Source organism: Penicillium lagena (assembly GCF_028827675.1).
Source record: "Penicillium lagena strain IBT 129212 chromosome Unknown utg000008l_segment0_segment0, whole genome shotgun sequence".
Lineage (NCBI taxonomy): Eukaryota > Fungi > Ascomycota > Eurotiomycetes > Eurotiales > Aspergillaceae > Penicillium > Penicillium lagena.
Genome location: NW_026623229.1, coordinates 92,687 through 111,725, shown reverse-complemented (window position 1 = coordinate 111,725; position 19,039 = coordinate 92,687). Strand labels below are relative to the sequence as shown.

General features: G+C 50.0%; 10 protein-coding genes across 10 annotated transcripts; 7 read left to right on the top strand and 3 right to left on the bottom strand.

Annotated features, from left to right (window-relative positions):
- Positions 1 to 261: 261 nt before the first annotated feature.
- N7510_010579 (SEC61-beta family protein) lies at positions 262 to 840 on the top strand (the record flags this gene model as incomplete). The annotated part of the gene is made up of 3 exons (XM_056982504.1): positions 262 to 264; positions 390 to 738; positions 806 to 840. 3 exons carry the CDS (start codon positions 262 to 264, stop codon positions 838 to 840), a joined length of 387 nt encoding a protein of 128 aa, XP_056827998.1.
- Positions 841 to 1,886: 1,046 nt separating this feature from the next.
- On the top strand, positions 1,887 to 2,837 carry N7510_010578 (uncharacterized protein; the record flags this gene model as incomplete). The annotated part of the gene is made up of 1 exon (XM_056982503.1): positions 1,887 to 2,837. The coding sequence occupies one exon, from the start codon at positions 1,887 to 1,889 to the stop codon at positions 2,835 to 2,837; it is 951 nt and encodes a 316-aa protein (XP_056827997.1).
- Positions 2,838 to 3,738: 901 nt separating this feature from the next.
- On the top strand, positions 3,739 to 6,124 carry N7510_010577 (sodium:solute symporter family protein; the record flags this gene model as incomplete). The annotated part of the gene is made up of 7 exons (XM_056982502.1): positions 3,739 to 3,857; positions 3,910 to 4,082; positions 4,138 to 4,644; positions 4,702 to 4,711; positions 4,765 to 4,799; positions 4,854 to 5,472; positions 5,524 to 6,124. 7 exons carry the CDS (start codon positions 3,739 to 3,741, stop codon positions 6,122 to 6,124), a joined length of 2,064 nt encoding a protein of 687 aa, XP_056827996.1.
- Positions 6,125 to 6,510: 386 nt separating this feature from the next.
- Positions 6,511 to 7,415, bottom strand: N7510_010576 (rhodopsin family protein; the record flags this gene model as incomplete). Its single annotated transcript, XM_056982501.1, has 7 exons — positions 6,511 to 6,694; positions 6,751 to 6,791; positions 6,844 to 6,876; positions 6,941 to 6,965; positions 7,028 to 7,061; positions 7,163 to 7,216; positions 7,385 to 7,415. The coding sequence occupies 7 exons, from the start codon at positions 7,413 to 7,415 to the stop codon at positions 6,511 to 6,513; spliced, it is 402 nt and encodes a 133-aa protein (XP_056827995.1).
- Positions 7,416 to 8,087: 672 nt separating this feature from the next.
- On the top strand, positions 8,088 to 9,394 carry N7510_010575 (Zn(II)2Cys6 transcription factor; the record flags this gene model as incomplete). Its single annotated transcript, XM_056982500.1, has 2 exons — positions 8,088 to 9,129; positions 9,198 to 9,394. Coding segments are annotated over 2 exons (1,239 nt in total), but the record flags the coding sequence as incomplete, so codon positions are not given.
- Positions 9,395 to 9,946: 552 nt separating this feature from the next.
- On the top strand, positions 9,947 to 10,306 carry N7510_010574 (uncharacterized protein; the record flags this gene model as incomplete). The annotated part of the gene is made up of 2 exons (XM_056982499.1): positions 9,947 to 10,025; positions 10,140 to 10,306. 2 exons carry the CDS (start codon positions 9,947 to 9,949, stop codon positions 10,304 to 10,306), a joined length of 246 nt encoding a protein of 81 aa, XP_056827993.1.
- Positions 10,307 to 10,398: 92 nt separating this feature from the next.
- N7510_010573 (CaiB/BaiF CoA transferase family protein) lies at positions 10,399 to 11,688 on the bottom strand (the record flags this gene model as incomplete). Its single annotated transcript, XM_056982498.1, has 4 exons — positions 10,399 to 10,541; positions 10,606 to 11,280; positions 11,340 to 11,437; positions 11,507 to 11,688. The coding sequence occupies 4 exons, from the start codon at positions 11,686 to 11,688 to the stop codon at positions 10,399 to 10,401; spliced, it is 1,098 nt and encodes a 365-aa protein (XP_056827992.1).
- A 921-nt stretch (positions 11,689 to 12,609) lies between these two features.
- N7510_010572 (acyl-CoA dehydrogenase family protein) lies at positions 12,610 to 13,976 on the top strand (the record flags this gene model as incomplete). Its single annotated transcript, XM_056982497.1, has 2 exons — positions 12,610 to 12,636; positions 12,693 to 13,976. The coding sequence occupies 2 exons, from the start codon at positions 12,610 to 12,612 to the stop codon at positions 13,974 to 13,976; spliced, it is 1,311 nt and encodes a 436-aa protein (XP_056827991.1).
- A 524-nt stretch (positions 13,977 to 14,500) lies between these two features.
- Positions 14,501 to 15,104, bottom strand: N7510_010571 (dynein light chain DYN2; the record flags this gene model as incomplete). Its single annotated transcript, XM_056982496.1, has 7 exons — positions 14,501 to 14,565; positions 14,621 to 14,690; positions 14,746 to 14,772; positions 14,821 to 14,855; positions 14,914 to 14,947; positions 15,001 to 15,023; positions 15,074 to 15,104. The coding sequence occupies 7 exons, from the start codon at positions 15,102 to 15,104 to the stop codon at positions 14,501 to 14,503; spliced, it is 285 nt and encodes a 94-aa protein (XP_056827990.1).
- A 288-nt stretch (positions 15,105 to 15,392) lies between these two features.
- mrd1 (RNA-binding ribosome biosynthesis protein MRD1) lies at positions 15,393 to 18,259 on the top strand (the record flags this gene model as incomplete). The annotated part of the gene is made up of 4 exons (XM_056982495.1): positions 15,393 to 15,620; positions 15,719 to 16,465; positions 16,717 to 16,989; positions 17,042 to 18,259. The coding sequence occupies 4 exons, from the start codon at positions 15,393 to 15,395 to the stop codon at positions 18,257 to 18,259; spliced, it is 2,466 nt and encodes an 821-aa protein (XP_056827989.1).
- Positions 18,260 to 19,039: the final 780 nt, after the last annotated feature.

The following is a 19,039-nucleotide window of genomic DNA, read 5'->3' as shown; positions in this document are numbered from 1 at the left end:
ATGTTGTTCTTTTCTCTCCGAAATATCTTTTATGGTAGCGTACTACCCAAACATAAGTTCCAAGGACGCCGGCCTAAGCTGCCCAATCTGGAGGAGGAAAGGTCACGTGTGGGAGAAGCTAGCGGATCCGCGATCGTGGCCTCTTGTCTCTCCGCAACCTCCTTTCGTCTTTTGTCCGGACATCCTCTCCCTTCGTTTCTTTTCTCCAGCGCACGGCATTTCTTTACTTAACCCCAATCCCTTCTAACATCATCAATCGCAATGGTAAGTCCCTACATTCTCAGCAGCCAATGCCTCACCCAGACACCCAGTCCGCTGTGTCTTTTCCCATTGAGGTGTCTTGTGCTGTCTGTCAATGGCACCGCAGAATTGACCCCCAATCTCTTTAGGCCTCTCCTCGCCCTGCTTCTCCTCTCACCTCCGGCGCCGAGTCAGGCCCTGACGCCAAGTCCCCTGGCTCTGGCTCTGGTGCTGCCGCCACCGGCTCGTCCGTCAGCCGTCCTTCGTCGCCGACTCCCCCCGGTGGTCCTCGCGCCGCTATGCGCCGTCGCGCGGCTGCAGACCACAAGGAATCGCTGCGGAATGTTCGCCCCAGCTCGACTCGCTCCGCTGGTGCGGGTGGTTCGTCCGGCACGATGCTGAAGCTGTACACCGATGAGAGCCCCGGTCTGCGTGTCGACCCCGTTGTTGTCCTGGTGCTGAGCCTGGGTTTCATCTTCTCTGTCGTTGGCCTGCACGGTAAGCTCTTTTTTTGTTATGGAGTGTGATTTCTCGATCGATCGAAGCTGATATCTCTTCTCCACAGTCATCGCCAAGATCACCCGCAAGTTCTCCTCGTGAGCTTGCTGCGTGGCCTTGATATGTTGTTGCTGCTCGGCATGGACTGGGTGAAGCTATCGTCGACTTTCTCTCCACCTCTCTCTCCTGCGAATTCCTTCTTTCTCCTATACCCCGTGACTTCCGGTCATTTCCCTTGATCCTAGTGGTGGCGCTGGAACCCTCCTGTCCGGGCATGGTTCCGTTTCTTTTTTTTTTAATGGCATGTGTGGGGGGCGTTGCAAAAAGACAGCCGTTGGAGACCTATCCGCTGCATAGGTCGATCTGGCATCACTTCTCCCGTGTGGAAGCTTGACGACGTCGACTGCTGAGGGGTTTTTTCTTTGGATCAGACTACCGATTGTGCTCATTTCTCTGCGATTCTGCTCGTTGGAGAGAGCAACGGTTGTTTGAAAGAGAATCGACTACCGATGCTGTGCGTTGTCGGACGTCTGTACAATATTTACCAGGCGAAGATGAAATCTGCTGCATTGAATCATTCGGGACAAGAGTCTTCTACTGTTGCTCTTTGTAGTAACGTAATCGATCAGTCGATCTGGTCTGCTCGTTGTATGAAAAATGCGTAATTGAGCTCATCAATCAGCCGGTTGATTTCTTGTATAAATCCAAAAGACAAATGCAAGTGCATACCTGACATCTCCAATCAGCTATCAGTCATCCTTCAACTATGTAGCTAGCATCACTGACAGCATCAAGCTAGACACTGTCGCTCCGTCTGTAATAGGACAGGATGGTTCGAAATCAGTATCATCGCTTTACCGCATGGATTCTGTCTCGTAAACACGCTCTACTGATAGTAATGAGGCACAGTATTAAATGACGTAATGAAAATAACATCAGAGGTTGCATCGAACAGATTTCCTACAAACAAACCAAATAGGCAAGGCGTCTGGCTAGCTGGTCTGGTAATCTTGCGGTATTCTTGCAAGGATTCGAATTCCCACCTGTCGACAACTCGGGACTGGCCACTCTCTCTTCGCATTTTTCTCATTCCCACACCATCGTCATAATCACAACCCACAGCATAAACAACATTTTTAAAATCCAATATGGATATCTCAAGCTGGAGCACTCCACTCAGCTATATCGGCCTCGCAGCCCTGGCCTACAAAACTATCCACTTCGCCCGCCAAGCAACACCATTTCTCCTCCCCACCACACTGACGCGGCGCTACAACCGCTCCGGCACCAACTGGGCCCTCGTAACAGGCGCCACCGATGGAATCGGCTTCGGCTTCTGTGAAGAGCTCTGCGCCCGCGGCTTCAATGTCATCCTCCATGGGCGCAACCGCACCAAGCTCGAGCGCCGCGCCAGCGAGTTAAACAAGCGCTTCCCAACTCGCAAGACGGACATCATCGTACTGGACGTTATCAACCTCACCTCCACCGTAGACGGGGTCGCTGACGTGGTATCTGCTATTCTAGCCACCCATGGGGGCCAGCTGACCGTACTGGTGAACAATGTGGGAGGCGACGGCAGGCCGTCTGGGACGCTGGACAACTGCAGCTTCGAGGTAGTGCAGGCGACGATTGCCAAGAACGCTACTTTCATTGCGCAGATCACGCGCGTGTTGCTACCGCTTCTGGCGGAGGGAGACCCAAGCGTTGTGTTAAATATTTCGTCTGTCGCGGCCTGGGGGTTGCCCTATGTGACTACTTATGCTGCGACGAAGGGGTTCGTCGATACCTTTACGCTTGCACTGCAGGCCGAATGTGATGCCGAGAGACGCGGAGTCGAGGTGCTGGGCCTGCGCGTGGGCCAGGTGAGCACGCCCGGGTTCCCTATTGCTTTGGGCTGGTTTGTGCCGACGCCGCGGGTGATGGCACAGGCCGGGTTGAATCGTATTGGCTGTGGACAGGCCATTGTATACGGATATTTCTGGCACTGGGTGCAGGGGCTGGCGTTTGAAATTTTGCCTCGGTGGGCGCTGAATAAGGCAACGACGGCGAATATAAAGGCGATGAAGTTCCCGGACGAAGAGAAGGTGAAGAAGCGATAAATGGTCTTGATATTCTACTGGATCTCGCAACCCTTCCTTTACCCTGTTCATTTTTGCTGGATTAAAATTGTGAGACCAAAAAAAGAGCACAATCGCGCAAGGAACCAACTCGTCTCATAAAGGACTATATTAGTCACGTATAGGCAAAGGCTTGTTGAACAAGTAATCACATATTGTTTCCAGCATCGAGGTGTTAGAGCACCAACCGCATCAGCATTTCGATACTTAGAAACAGGCTAAATCAAGTACGGATTAGCGAATAGGGTTTGGGCCATAATCTATGAAAATAAAATGGTGAAATTGATTTCGAATCATCCTATAAGCAAGCAATTCACGTAAAAAAGACCCAGGTGAGGATCGGAACAGTCTTATCTCGCCGGGGTCTAGCTAACCAATCACAGCCCATCTGCGATCTACAGACTTGATAAGCCCTCTCAACTCGCTCACTTCCCACTAAAGCACCGCTGATAATACTCCACGCGGAGAGATTCGGTCGCACCTCTTGTCTGCGTTCCTGCGCGCTAACCTCTTCCATATCACATATTACGAGAGCCTATGGTCCCCTGCCTGGTCCCTTATCGCCCAATCTCCGTATCTTTATCTCAACTTACCCCAGGACGCACCATGTCGTGTCCCGGATCGTGCGAATTCGGAGCTGGTGGGCGGATAATTGCAGGCCCTTGTGTTGATGCAGCTCTTATATATTTAGTTCGTCGTACCCATGGTTGGTTTTGTTCCTATCCATATCTATACAAAATCTGGGTTTCGCGGCAGTACTTGCACTCCACATCAGCCCCTTGATTTGCCGCCACATACTTGACCGAGGGCTTCTTTGTTATTTACAAAGTCAATAATTTACTGCCTACGCCACCTGGCCGTATCCACTTATTCCACAACAGCTATGTCTGGGGACGTCCAGTTCGTGGCTCCCCTCTCCCAAGCGTTCGGCTATGGCATTATCCTGGGACTCGGCTTTGCGTTTGCGCTCCTAATGATTTTCATTACTTGGGCTTTGAAACGGTAGGCTTTTTCTAATTGCTTGTGTTGGCCTCCACTGACATCTCTTTAATAGCTACCAGTATGAAGTCCAAACTTCTGAGATGTTCACCACTGCAGGACGATCCGTGAAGTCGGGTTTGGTCGCGGCCGCTGTGGTAAGCAGCTGGACCTGGGCGGCGACTCTGCTGCAGTCGTCGGCTGTTGCGTACAAGTATGGCATCTCAGGCCCGTTCTTCTATGCATCCGGTTGGTCTCGCACACCCCAGACTCAAGGAACTAGGCTAACTTTCTCTTGTAAAAGGTGCAACCGTTCAGATCCTCCTCTTCGCAACGCTGGCAATTGAGCTAAAACGGCGAGCCCCCAATGCACACACCTTCCTTGAAGTCATCCGCGCCCGCTATGGAACAACCGTGCACGTCGTTTTCATCATCTTCTGCCTGATGACCAATATCCTAGTCACAGCAATGCTACTCACGGGCGGCTCAGCCGTAATGACAGCCCTGACAGGTGTAAACACAGCCGCGGCCTGTTTTTTGCTTCCCATCGGCGTCGTGCTATATACTCTGTTCGGCGGAATCAAGGCGACCTTCATCACGGATTATATGCACACCGTTGTCATCTTGGTCGTTATCTTCCTCTTCGCATTTTCGGCGTACGCGACTAATGCGAATCTCGGGTCGCCGGCGAAAATGTATGATGCTTTGGTTGCGGCTGCGAAGAGGCATCCTGTTGAAGGGAATGCAGAGGGGAGTTATCTGACTATGCGCTCGAAGGAGGGTGGGATTTTCTGGGTAATTAATTTGATCGGTAAGTAGCTCTAAGGCTATTTGTTATGGCTTTTACTGACCTATGATGGCAATGCAGGAAACTTTGGGTTCGTTGAATGTCCTCATATATGACGGCTTTATACTAATTGAGTTTACCCAGCACTGTTTTCCTCGACAATGGATACTATAACAAAGGTATCTAGTAGCCACTCTCCGCTTTTTTCCTTTAATTAATTGACATGGTTATAGCCATCGCTGCGAGTCCCGTCCACGCATTCCCTGGCTATGTCATCGGCGGACTCTGCTGGTTCGCGATTCCCTGGCTCTGCGCCAGCACAATGGGAATCTCCGCGCTAGCCCTAGAAGGATCCCAGCGCATCAGCCCCGACGATGTGACTGCAGGCCTCGTGCTCCCCTTCGCCGCCGTCAAGCTCCTCGGCTACAGCGGTGCAGTGGCCACAACGCTCATGATCTTCATGGCCGTGACGTCCGCCTTCTCGGCGCAGCTGATCGCCGTCTCCTCCATCGTGACATATGACATCTACCAAGCGTACATCGAGCCCGCAGCCAAGGGCAAGAAGCTGGTGTGGATCTCGCACATGTCTTGTATTGTTTATTCCCTTATTATGGCTGGCTTTTCGACGGGTCTTGCCTATGCTGGTATTGGGATGGGGTATCTCTATTTGCTTATGGGTGTTATCATCTCATCTGCTGTCTTTCCCGGAGCTATGACTCTCCTCTGGAAGGGACAGAATTGGATTGCTGCTGCTGCATCGCCGCCACTGGGATTGGCCGTTTCTCTCATCGCGTGGCTGGTCACTGCAAAAAAGGAGTACGGTGTCTTGAATGTCACTACCACCGGATCCAAGTGAGCCTTTTGCTTCCACCATCTTCGACATATACTAACATGAAGTCTTAGTTACCCCATGCTAGCCGGCAACGTCGCCGCCCTCCTCAGCCCACTGGTCTTCGTGCCAATTCTAACCTACACCTTCGGCCCACAAAACTACAACTACGAATCCATGCGGGCAATTCGCAAAGTCGACGACACCGAAGTCACTGCTGCCGCACACGTAGACCCAGAGCTGGTCCCCGGCGAAACCGATCCCGTCCAAACCGACGCAGAGAAAGAACAAGAAGCGCGTAAACTCGACCGCGCAGCACTGTACTCCCGCACACTGACTGTGTTCATGACCATTGCGTTTCTGGTCCTCTGGCCCATCCCCATGTACGGCTCGTCGTACGTCTTCAGCAAGAAGTTCTTCACGGGATGGGTGGTTGTTGGTCTGATTTGGTTGTTTTGTACACTTTGTGGGGTTGTTATCTTCCCGCTCTATGAGGGCAGAGAGAGTATTGTGCGTACTGCGCGGCTTATGGCATTGGACCTGATGGGTAGGAAGCCCATGACTGTTTATCGGGGTCGGAAGGCTGAGGGGGAGGCTTCAAGGTCTGGTGTTGCGACGCCGACGGAGAAAGTTGGCGATGATAAAGCCAAAGAAGCTTTGGGGAGCTCTGCTTGAGGTTTTGTTCTCTTGTCGGAAGATGGACTCTTCTTGGATGCAGCGATTATTCTGTTCTTGTCTTTTTCGTCTTCTTATACCCCCACATATCTATAGTTCTATTTAACTAATGATACCACTTTTCATACGATTTGAAGTTTGAATAGCTTTGTGGCGCCATAAGGGATATTGATTCGATAAAAGAATAAGAAAATACCGTACACAGAAGAGGAAACCGACTCTTGAGATATGCAGAGAACCCGCGTTTGCATCCCCTTCTTTCTGCCCAACCGCTCAAGCCATCCAGTTGTCTTCGGATTCCTTGTCACAAGGAAGCAAAGAAAATAGGAAAAAGTAAACCCACCTCGCAGTCATCCTCCCATAAAAACCCAGACCTCGACCATGAGCTATACATAATGATCGGCTGTTTTCTGTGGCTGTTCAGACTGTGGCATCTGATTGGGAGTCCCTTGCAGAGGCCCTTGCTGCTGCGGTTGCCACCCTCCAGAGGCATACGCCTGTGGTGGCGGTTGCGGACCATAGTTCATTCCCTGAGGGGGCCGTGTTTCGGGAGTAATGTCAGGCCGGTCGCTGGCATGGAAATTAGTCCATCAAAATAAAGAACACGATGGGCAAAATAAACCTACCGCAGGTCTTGTGTGAATCGGCAGGTGTAACAGGTCACCTCCTGCAAGGGGATCAGTATCAGAGGCTCTGGTAAGAGGGGGGTTGGGTTTTACCTTGTATTTGTGTATGGCGAGCGGAAGGATAGGCTGGGATATGGGTTAATGACCTTGATGTTCCGTAATGAGTTTTCCCTGAGTTGAGGAAGCTTACCACAAAGCAGAGGGTAAACCAAGGCCTGCGAGAGAAGTGAGCTTGTCATGTTCGACAACGGAGCAAAAAAAAAAAAAAGGTACATACCATCGGGTGAGGCAGTGGCCATTCCAGTGCTGGCCTGGAAGAACAATATTGATTAGCGGGCGATTGGAAGGTGGGCTGGAAGCTTCAAAGAGAGCTTCCAGCCATCTACGCCACAGCAACACAAAAATCACTCACAATTGTAGCAATAGGCACGCACGTTCTCATAGCCCTCCAGCATGGAGGTAAACTCTGCATGCGATCATGTCAGTTGTTGTGGTCGCCATTTCAGTAGAGAGGAGCTAAATATAAAGTGGATGGGGTGGATGGGGTGGATGGCTTCATTATTCAGGAACGGGAAGGGTAGGTCCACTTGCTGCCGAAGCCAGGAACAAGGCTAGTCGGGACAGGCACACTCACCGTGCATGCCAAATGTGATACAGATAGCCATGATGAAGTCGGGTGCAATAACAAGAAACAAGACCAGTTGACCGGAGATGAAGAAAGACTGAAGATCTCAAGGCAGCGGCGTTGCGCTGTGGCGAGGCAGCTTGGCAGGGCACGTGATTCTGTCGAACAACCTTAACTAAATAACTCGGATGCCTGATGCTGCCTGAAGATCTACTGAAGTACGGTTTAGCATCGGCGCATCCAACAGATGGCACTGAAGTTTTGCTCCTTCTCACTTTCCATCCCAAGGAACAACCAGAGCATGAATTCCTTCAGCAGGCAGAGGCGGCTCACGAGTTCTTAACTCATACAAAGCCAATTGACAGAGTGTATGAAATCTTGGTCAATTGACGGGCTACATAAGTAAAGTGTGGAACAGTGCTCAGTTTGCTGTCTGGGGCGCCCCTTTATGTCTCATTTGATAGGATTTGTCGTATTTGGAAGAACTGGAAGGAGCGTGTAGTTCGTAGATAATTTATATAGTCCGGGTCACCTGACCATGATCGTTCCCTCTGTAACGTAATATGCGTGGATGTGCCTCACCCACACTTCTCGGACAAACCTTCCTAGCACATTGCTGCCAACCGGAAAGAGACACGAGAACTAAGGAGTTCTTGAGAACTTCCCTCAGGTTGTTCATTGCTTCTCAAAGTCAGCATCTACTCTCGCCAGCATGCAGGCGTGCGAGCGGTGCTACTCGCGGAAAACCAAATGTGACCGCCACCTGCCTCGTTGCAGTCCATGCAAAAAAGCCCAGGTCATGTGCCAGTATCCCAATAAGCGTCGAGATCGACAAATGCAAAAGGAATATGTGAAGTCACTCGAGCAGCGATTGTCCGAGGTGGAGAATGAGAACGAGCAACTCAGAGAGCACGCATCTGCCCAGGCTCGATCGGCTCAGCCAGACAACGCTATCCAGTCACATCAATCCTCCCCTGACTCTCTTCAACCAGACAACCGACGTCGTTCAGTCGGATCCCATTCTCTCGATGCGCTGCATTCGCCGCCTCGGCCAGCGGGCTCTCTTCACCGAACGCCAGGCGAAGAAGCTCGCTACTTAGGCTCCAGTAATGGAGTCGATTTTGTTCAAGTCGTTGAACGTGTTGTTGATTCTTCCCATTCAACGAGTGGTCTGTTTGGGAGAGTGGCCAGTGGTCGTCGCGTGTCTGAAAGAGTGACCTTGCCTTCAATTCCTCAGTCTGTCGTGCTGGTGAACCGGGAAGTTGCAATGCCCTTGATCAACTCCTACTTTAGCCATTGGCACTTGGCTTTCCCACTGCTTTATCGTCCCGCGTTTATGCAAATGGTAGACCTTATTTATGCCGACCCACAGCTCTATCGACAGAATTGCGCCTATGCATTCGCCTTTGATATTGTTTTGGCTTTGGGATCTGTGCCATCAAATCGAGTTCAATTTGGAAATGGTGATGCCGAATCCCATTTTTTCCGAGCTTTGACCCATTTGGATGAGGTCTCAAGCTTTCACGACATACGATCCCTACAAGCGCTGTTGCTGTATTGTAAGTATGGTATTCATGCTAGTCTGCGTGATACTTCCAGTGAATTATGGGGTGTTTTAGGGAAAGCAACTCAATTATGTGTACAAATTGGCTTACACCACAACACTTCGACCGTTCTTCCAAATTGCAACATGCATGTCTCTGGGCAGATACCCGTCTCGGTACAAGTGGAGATGCAGCGCCGATGCTTTTGGTGTTATTATAATCTAGAGAGGTACCAAAATGTCTTTTTGTTAAATGAGAAAAGAATCACTGATAAGAAGACAGAATTGTAAATATCTCCTTGGGACGGCCTCTGGCTCTTCATGACGATGACATTGATGTACCACTACCGTCTTCAGCCGATGACGATGAACTCGGTCAGACGTCGCCTGACACAACACAAAGAATAACGCCTTTCTTGCAACACATCCATCTGCGCAGAATTCAATCTAAGATCCACCGTCTCATGTATACCAGTCGGTCGGTTCAGGCACTTCCTCTCGTTGAGAGACAAACTATCAGAAGAGGCATATTTAATGAGCTTCAAGAATGGAGAAGGAATATCTCTCTCCTCTCATTGCCTTCAGCAGATAAACAATCTGACATCTCGTCGTCTCACTTACATCCAAGCTGGTTCCAGGCTTTGTATCATAGTGGGTGTCTCCTGTTGTTCCGGCCATCTGCGACCTTCCCAGCCATGGAAGGGCTTGAATCCGACGAGGATATAGACGACGTACTTCAGATGATATGGAATTCATCTCGTCTCATATTAGCCAAATATTCAGAGCTATTGCGGTCGCGTCACCTGAACTACTCATGGGTGTGTCTGTACACAATTTTCATGGCCGGTCTTGCAAATATCTACGCCGTCGGCTGTTGTGCGCAAAGACGAAAACGGGGAATTATAGCTTTCCTGCCTCCATTTTTCGATGTCATCTCCGATGTTCGCGAATGTTCCAATATTTTAACGGCAATCTGTGAAAGATGGGACGACGCTCGGAGTTCGTGCGATATTTTCAACATATTGAGCATGAGTGCTCTAAAAGAGCTTGCTGCAACAAACTTCCTGCAAAAAGGCACCAATGCGACTACCTCCAGGACAGACCCTGGTAGCGAACAAACAAACATACAACCTGCTTTGGTAGATGCAGGAATAATATCAGGGCAAGGATCTACGGTAAACTCCCCACGGTTGCCGCCTCATCAAACCTATCCTTCTCCAGGATTTCCCGATGTGGCCTTCGCTCAGTATCCCGACGGTCCCCTCTCCGATCCCATTGTGGATTTTCAGCAGATGTTTCAGGAATTGCAGAACAATATTAACGTCCAAGGACATACGCAGACAGACGAGGTTATGCTAGGTTTTGCACAGGAGTGGTTTGAGAGGTAGCATTTTCCGGATGAATAGATCTTGCAATTGATGTATATAAGAAGGTCGTGCATCACATAGCATCTCATGCTCGATTAGTCCAATTTACAAAATCAAATTGCCCCATCTTTGCGTAGTTCTGCAATTATATCAGAAGATAAACCCATCTCTTGCAACACCTCGTCTGTGTGTTGTCCCAGGGATGGTGGACCTTGTCGAATTGAGGGCTTTGACCCGCTGAACTTGACCGGCATACCTGGATTTTATATGATCAGCAAACGCTAGATCCTGTCATGTCCGATATTTAGCAAAAGACATACCTAGAACTTTAATTCTTCCCCCTACTGCTGCATCTTGTTCAACATCTTCCACCATTCTTCTCGCTAGAGCCTGCGGATGCGAAAATACTTTTTCGAGGGTGTTGATAGGACCGTAAGGCATCCCGCTTCCTTCGAAAGCTTCTTCCCATTCTTCAGTTGTCCCTAGCGCAAAGGACTCTCTCAGAATGCGCTTCAGATCCTTTCGATTTTGGACTCTGGAATTATTGTCTAGAAACCGAGGGTCGTTTGCCAGATCCTCGTGCCCTAAGCGTAGACACAGGTTTTTGAATTGCCTGTTATTGACCGCACCAATGACGAAATACGAGTCTTTCGTTTTGAATGCTTCGTAAGGCACAATAGTGGGGTGCTCTGTTCCCCATCTTTGCGCTTCTTTGGCAAGATTCATCCAAGACATCCCTACATTCGCGAGAATCGATATCGTGGTTTCGAAGAGTGAGGTATCGATCTTCTGTCCGAAACCGGTCTTTTCACGTGCAAGCAATGCAGACGTAATTGCGCCGTGGAGATATAGCCCCGTACACATATCCATTAAACCAACGCCTGGTTTGGTAGGAGGGCCGTCTGCTTCGCCAGTGATATGAAGTAAACCACCTTCAGCCGCTCCAATCACATCGTATCCTGCACGCTGGGCATATGGACCATCTGCACCGTAGCCTAAAAGTAACAGCAATCTATTAGAGTCCAAATAAACTTCAAAGAGTGTGCCGACAAACCCGATATACTAGCCAGAATAATAGACGGGTTGACACTTTTCAGAGTATCATATCCGAGGCCCATCTTATCTAATTTTCCAGGAATGAAATTTTCCACCCTGGTATAAAAGGTATAATGTCAGGCAACCATGACAGAGTATTGCCTCACGGGCTGTCACAAAACTCACACGACGTCTGCCTTGCGTGCCAAGTCCAATACGAGGTTTTTCCCTTTCTCGTTCTTCAAATTGACGGCAATTGAGCGTTTATTTCGATTAATGGCGTTGAAATAAAGCGAAGTTCCAGTAGCTTCAGGCTTCCAGACATTCTCCTCACCAGCCTCTCTCCAAAGGCGCGTGTCGTCCTGCATGCTGCGTTAGCGATTAGGCAATTTCGCTGGTGAGGTAGGTGATGAAAGGTTAACATACTCCGCCTTGCGGATGCTCAACCTTAATTACATCTGCACCGTAATCTGCAAGGATTTGAGTGCAAAATGGTCCCTATCGAGATCAGATACCCTGAAGCCATCTATCCGTATCGTTCAAGGAGCTCGTACTGCAAGGACCCGTGTCAAGTCAAGGATTTTGACGCCCGCCAATGGGCCACTGGGAGCGATGCGCGAAGCACGTGTGTGGTTCCCACGTGTAATGAGAGAGATGCGAGAACTAAAGAGCGCGGATGACAATACACGCGAAGACGGACTTGGTAAGGTGCGAGTCAAACAGTTCATCTTGAATTGTGTCCAATCCACTACCGCTGATTATATGAAAGGAAATTGAAGATGGAAAAGTTGGAAAGAAGAGAAGGCACTGTTTATGCTTATTTCTGTGAAACATTACTAAAAAAACTAGTTTGTCCCTTCGAACTCTAGGGCTCTTCTCGGACAGCGGGGTTTACTCCCCGCTGATTATTATTATACAAAAATCTGACATGACAGCCTCTTTCATTGCTTGAAAGTGATAGTATTAGCGAGATTCTAGGATTGTCCGATAATTGCCTATGTCCCATCGTTCATACGACGGCACTGCGATCAATTAACGGGCCTCCAGGGAGGGCTTCGGACTTTTGCGCCGAAGATTCTCCACAGTCGGAGAAAGCGGGGAGGCCATTCGGACCGCGGCACCGAAGGTATGACCGAACTGGGAGTATCTTTTGGCTCCAGCGAACAAGTGATGCACTCGGCATTCTCTTTAGGTGTTTTCGGGTTAGCCAGTGATCCGTGATTTTGGGTGTTTATAAAGACATTTTGGCAGAAGTCAATTGTGATCAAGGGTCTCTCTGTTTGATCGAGATGGCGTCTCCGGCGTGCAAATTTCCTGTTTGTCTCTCCCCCTCACCGGTGCGGAAAATGCATGACTTACTAAATTCTCCCAGTTGAGGGTATCCAGTATACGTCCGGTGAGGAGGCACCCGCTGAGATCATCTTCCAATCTCACCAGGTGTCTGCGGCATGTCCATGGCCAAGCTCGTGCAATTGAGTACCTCCAGAACTATGACACCGACTTGACCGATTCCCAACGGACTGTCCGCGAAGCAATTTCCAAGATTTGCAGTAACTACTCCGATGAATACTGGCTGAAGCAAGAGGAAAGCAAGAAGTTTCCCACCGAGCTGCACCAGGAGCTTGCTCAGCATGGTTGGCTCGGTATTTGCTTACCACAAAAGTATGGTGGATCCGAGCTGGGTATTGCTGAAGCCGCTATCATGATGCAAACCATTTCCGAGTCTGGTGGTGGAATGGCAGCTGCTTCTTCGGTGCATATGAATATCTTTGGTCTGGAACCTGTTGCTAAGTTTGGCACAGAGGAGCAGAAAAAGCGCTGGCTTGAGCCGCTAATTGCTGGCAAGGAAAGAGCATGTTTTGGTGTCACTGAGCCGAATACTGGACTGGATACATTGAAACTACAGGCACGGGCTCAGAAAGAAGGGGACTACTATAATCTTTCGGGTCAAAAAATCTGGATCTCTACCGCCCAAAACGCGCAAAAAATCCTTATACTCGTTCGAACCACGCCTCTAGATCAAGTCCAAAAGCCGTCACAAGGTTTATCACTTTTCTATGCCGACCTTGATCCATCTGTCGTCGAAATCACGGAAATTCCTAAAATGGGACGTGCAGCAGTCGACACAAACACTCTTTTCTTCGACAATTGGCTGGTCCCGGCTAGTGATATGGTTGGAAATGAAAATGAAGGATTCAAAATGATCTTACATGGAATGAATGCTGAGCGTATTCTCATTGGTGCCGAGGCTCTAGGTCTTGGCTATGCAGCTTTGCGAAAAGCAGCTATCTACGCCGGCGATCGAAAGGTTTTTGGGCGTGCCATTGGAAAAAATCAGGCTATTCAGCACCCTCTTGCAGATAGTTGGATGAAACTGGAGGGGGCTCGCCTAATGACATATCATGCGGCTCGAATGTATGACGAAGGATATGGCGGAGGGGAATACGCTAATACAGCAAAATATCTCGCCGCGGAGGCTGCCTTTGAGGCATGTGAAAGAGCCGTCATGGTACATGGAGGGATGGGATATGCAAAGGAGTATCATGTGGAAAGGTATCTCCGTGAAGTGTTCATTCCTAGGATCGCGCCAGTGAGTCGGGAGATGATATGTAACTATATTGGTGAACGTGTTTTGGGCTTGCCCAAGTCATATTGAGTCAAATTTCAGCTGTTTGATTATTAGACGTCTACCGGTTAGTAATGACCATTTCTCTCGTGGCACGCCTTTTGCAATGCCAAGGCATGTCCATTCTAAGAGTCACGCGCAAAAACTTCTGGTTCTTTCGTTGATTCATATACTAATTCTCCATTGCCTCAATTGTATACTTTAAAAACAAACTGGATGCATTAAAGTCGGGGGTGCATTCGTGTGATTATGTTTAAGGAGGTCGCACCCGCGCATCATTATTGTGCGAAGCCCAAATTGGGATCTCTACGCCATCAGGTTGTACTGGCTTGGGCTTGGTTACAGTAAGTCGTGCTACACTCATTCCTAGGGATAAGTGCACAGGATTGCTGATCAAGGCATCGTTATATTGTATACAGAGGGACACGGCAATTCCGGGGCAAAAAGACAACTGGCCCGCAAACAGAAAGTGACCACACGAAGACAAGAAGATCGCTGAAGAAATCAGGGACTGTGCAGGATATGCTGATCTTAAAGCATTGCAAATAATAGATTTACTGGGTCTTGAAGAGGAGGATCGCGCAGTGTCCGAGGTAGAAGTAGATGAAGTGCTTTGTCTCTGTTTTGAATATCAGCATTTGTCCTATGGTGGCCCCTATTGGAGATCCTCTCACCGTGAGTGACGAAGCTGCCAAAGTTCCGGCCGACAACACAGTGCCAGGTGGCTCCCTTCCGCGAATCGAACTAGATTAACTATCAGCGCTGCGGGCGAGGGAGGGAGGGTTTGAGGGCGGCGGACTTCTTTCTTGATATATTGCGCAATGTCCTATAGAACGTCAGTATTAATTCAAAATATCTAGATATACACTCTCACCTTCTCAATGTGGTACTTCTCCATTGCCTCGATCGCTGTGGAAGATCAGTCACCGTTTTCTGGTCGTCCGCTGGGGTGGGCATGGTCTCATACCGAGGGCAATCGCCTCCTGCTGCATATCTTCCGTCTAAAAATTTGAATGAGAGCCCGTACTTTTGGTCATCGCACCGCGTCTCTTACCATGTCGACGGACTTGATTTGCGCTGCGCACAATGTTTAGCAGGTGGTACCACCGTGGAGGGGCAGAACATACCCTCCATCTTGTCCTTCTTCTCTGAAGCCATGTTCGCAACCGGCGACTAAATGTAATTGAACGGGATGGAGAGGGTCAGAAGTGTGAGGTGTCGGTCGAATGATGGTGACAAGGCATGATAATTGCGCGGTGATGGGAGTCGCGTCACCAACAGTGGCTGACCGCCTTGACTAGTATTGCCGGGAATTTTCATTCCCTTCACCGCCTGTCGGAGCCCCGTCCTCACCGCCTAGGTCTTTCTACAAGAGAAAAAAAAAGTTTTTCCCGCGGTTTTACTTCTGTTCTTCTTTAACGGCATTCGACTCCGGACTCCCTCAAAATGGAGAATACAAGGGTCTTCGTCAGTGGTCTGCCGCCATCCTGCTCGAATGATCAGCTCCGGAAGCATTTTTCAACCCGCTTCCAAGTCACGGATGCCCATGTCCTGCCCAAACGCCGCATGGGCTTCGTCGGCTTCAAAAGCCAGGAAGCCGCCAAAAAAGCTGTGAACTATTTCAACAGGTCTTACATGAAGATGTCTAAGATCTCGGTAGACATTGCTCGTCCGGTATGTGAACGCACACGGTGACTGATCGGTCTCATCCTCTCGCCGCCGCGCACGCTGACCGATCAAGGTGGTCTGGAGACTGACCCGTATCGTTGTAGATTGATTCAACCCCAGTTGAAAAGGCCCATCCAACACGAAAACACGATGCTGTTACCGATAACTCGGAGAACACGCTCAAGCGTAAGAGGGATGCCGACATCAAATCTCAGGACCCAAAGCTCCAGGAATATCTCTCCTTGATGCAACATTCATCCAAGACTCGGACATGGGCGAATGATGATGAAACGGCAAAGGCTTCGGAGGATCCTGTGCCTTCCACTAACCAGCCCGACGATGATGGTGTGGCCGAGGAGTTGCAGTCTCTACCAAAGAAAGCCAAGACCCAGGTGCCAGCTGTGCGTCCTGAGCCCATTGTGATCGACCAAAGTGGAGCAGACGAGAATAAGGATGAGGCAGAGCAAGAAGACTCGGCTCCAGGTGACGCTGAACCGGTGTCAGATGCAGACTGGCTGCGGTCCAAAACGAGTCGTCTTCTGGGACTTCTGGATGAGGACGAACAGGCTGAATTCAATCAACCAAAAGTTGAAGAACGTGCCGACTCACCAGCAAGCAACCATGAAGAATCCCGCACCGCGGCAATTGAGACCATTGGGGCTCAACCCGCAACTAACGATATTAATAATGATGATGATGATGATGATCATGTACCTCAAGCAACACCCGAGAACGATCAGAATGTTGATCTCATTCATGATTCTGCTCGGTTATTTGTCAGGAACCTGGCTTACGATTTAACGGAGGCGGATCTTCAGCCACTCTTTACACCATTTGGAAAGATCGAGGAGGTTAGTGTTTTCTTTTTCTTATATTGTTTCCCCATTGGACATGCTGGCATATATATATATATATATATATATATGCCAGCAGAGTGCTCGTATGATGATTTTCCTGATAGGGACATCTGATGCAAAACGCATGTGATGTGAACAGGTCAAGATATTTTAGTAGATGCTCTTGTTTATCTGAAGAGCCACTCGTCCATTCTTTTTATAACACATTTTTTCTCATTGATCAAATGCTGACAGAATGAATGCAGATCCACGTCGCTTTCGATACTCGCTCCACGACTAGCAAAGGCTTCGCTTACATTCAGTATGTGCACGCCGATGCAGCCGTGGAGGCCTATCGAAGTCTGGACGGCAAGCATTTCCAGGGTCGCCTCCTTCATATTCTGCCGGCTTCTGCGAAGAAGACATATAAGATTGACGAGTACGAGCTATCGAAGCTCCCTTTGAAAAAGCAGAAGCAAATCAAGCGCAGGATGGACGCGACCTCCTCCAACTTCAGTTGGAACTCACTTTATATGAATGTCAGTTTGCCCGCTACACTGAAAATATACTATATGCTAACTACTCCCCCAGGCGGATGCTGTCATGTCCTCCGTAGCCGATAGACTCGGTGTCTCGAAAGCAGACCTGCTAGACCCGACGTCGTCCGACGCCGCCGTCAAACAAGCACATGCTGAGACGCACGTTATCCAAGAGACGAAGGCCTACTTCGCGTCTAACGGAGTCAATATTGATGCCTTCAAGCACCGAGAACGTGGCAACACAGCAATCCTAGTAAAGAACTTTTCTTTCGGTGTGAAGATGGGGGAAATGCGAAAGCTCTTTGAGCCCTTCGGTCAGATTATCCGACTATTGATGCCGCCCAGTGGCACCATTGCTATTGTGGAGTTCAGTCGGCCCGATGAAGCACAAAAGGCATTCAGGGGACTTGCTTATCGCAAGCTGGGCGATTCTATTCTCTTCCTGGAAAAAGCACCCAAGAACCTGTTTGACCCCACCGCTATTCCGCAGACAGTTGCTCCGGAGATTCGGGGCAAGTCTCAAGGATTCTCTACGGCAGACACTTTCGCGGCAGATGAGCCCGAGAGCTCGGTCGCAACCTCGACACTGTTTGTTAAAAACTTGAACTTCTCCACAACCAACGAAATTTTCGTGGAGGCCTTCCGGCCGCTGGACGGCTTCATCACAGGCCGCATCAAGACCAAACCCGATCCCAAACGACCCGGGCAAACACTCAGTATGGGCTTTGGGTTTGTTGATTTCCGGACGAAGGCTCAAGCCGAGGCTGCCCAAGCCGCTATGAATGGCTATAAGTTGGACCAACATGAGCTTGTCATCCGTGCATCGCACAAGGGCATGGATGCCGCGGAAGAGCGGCGTCGCGAGGATACCGCCAAGAAGGTCGCCGCTCGACGGACAAAGATCATCATCAAGAACTTGCCGTTCCAAGCTACCAAAAAAGACATTTGGTCACTCTTCGGAGCCTACGGCCAACTGCGGTCTGTGCGGGTTCCCAAAAAATTCGACCGGACGGCGCGTGGATTTGGTTTTGCTGATTTTGTAAGCGCCCGCGAGGCGGAAAATGCCATGGACGCGTTGAAAAACACGCATCTCCTGGGCCGGAGACTGGTGCTGGATTTCGCGAGCGAGGAGGCCGTCGATCCCGAGGAGGAGATCGCAAAGATCGAGAAGAAGGTAGGGGAACAGGTGGACAGGGTCAAGCTCCAGCAGCTCACGGGCTCGGGAAGGAAGAAATTCACCGTAGGGGCCCAGGAGGACGAGGAGGCATGAAGGCTGGTTGGTCCCTTTCTTTCTTTCCAGGCCTTGGGCTCCCTCCAGGGATCGATGGGTGGCCATGGATTGGTCAAGCAAGTATCCCTTGCATTGCGGTGGAGGGCAATGGAGGAAACACCGAGTTTACTACTGTACACAAAAGAGATACCCCGAACACGTTCCTGCGGCTGTCAATGTGCTGCCAGTCGATCCTCGTGCGCCAGATCTCCCCGTCCAAGTAACCTAACCCTACCTCGTACCAACCAACGTGCACCACACCCACCCTTTGTACCCTCCACGAGCCTGGATTGCAGGGTCAACAGAGCCAGACCCTCCAGACCATCCAGGTCGACATTCCAGCGATGAATGTTGTGAGGTTTTTTCTTCCCCAACATTCTTCAGCGCCCGCGAATGGCAATGTTGTGGGACGAGCAACATTCCAGCTCGCCCGCGACTACTACCGATCAGTGGCGATTGTCGTCGATGAACGAGCACCCAAAATCTCCGGCTGACTGCTCACTGGGTCGTGCTGCTCTGCATCCCTTGCGTTTGGGAGCACCTTCCTTCCCATCGAGCCCTTTCTTGACTCCTGATTTGCTGCGGCAAGGACGGAGAGGCGGCCGTCCTTTGCTCTCTGGCCCCATCAACGCGTGAACCGGCCAGGACTGCGACCTGCCCAGGAGTATGGAGATGGCGTTCGAGGGACGGCAGGCGACAAACAGCCTGGCGTAGCAATGCTGCTACTATAATCCCGTCCCACCCTCCCCCTCCATCCTCCCTCTAGGGCGAAGAGTTATG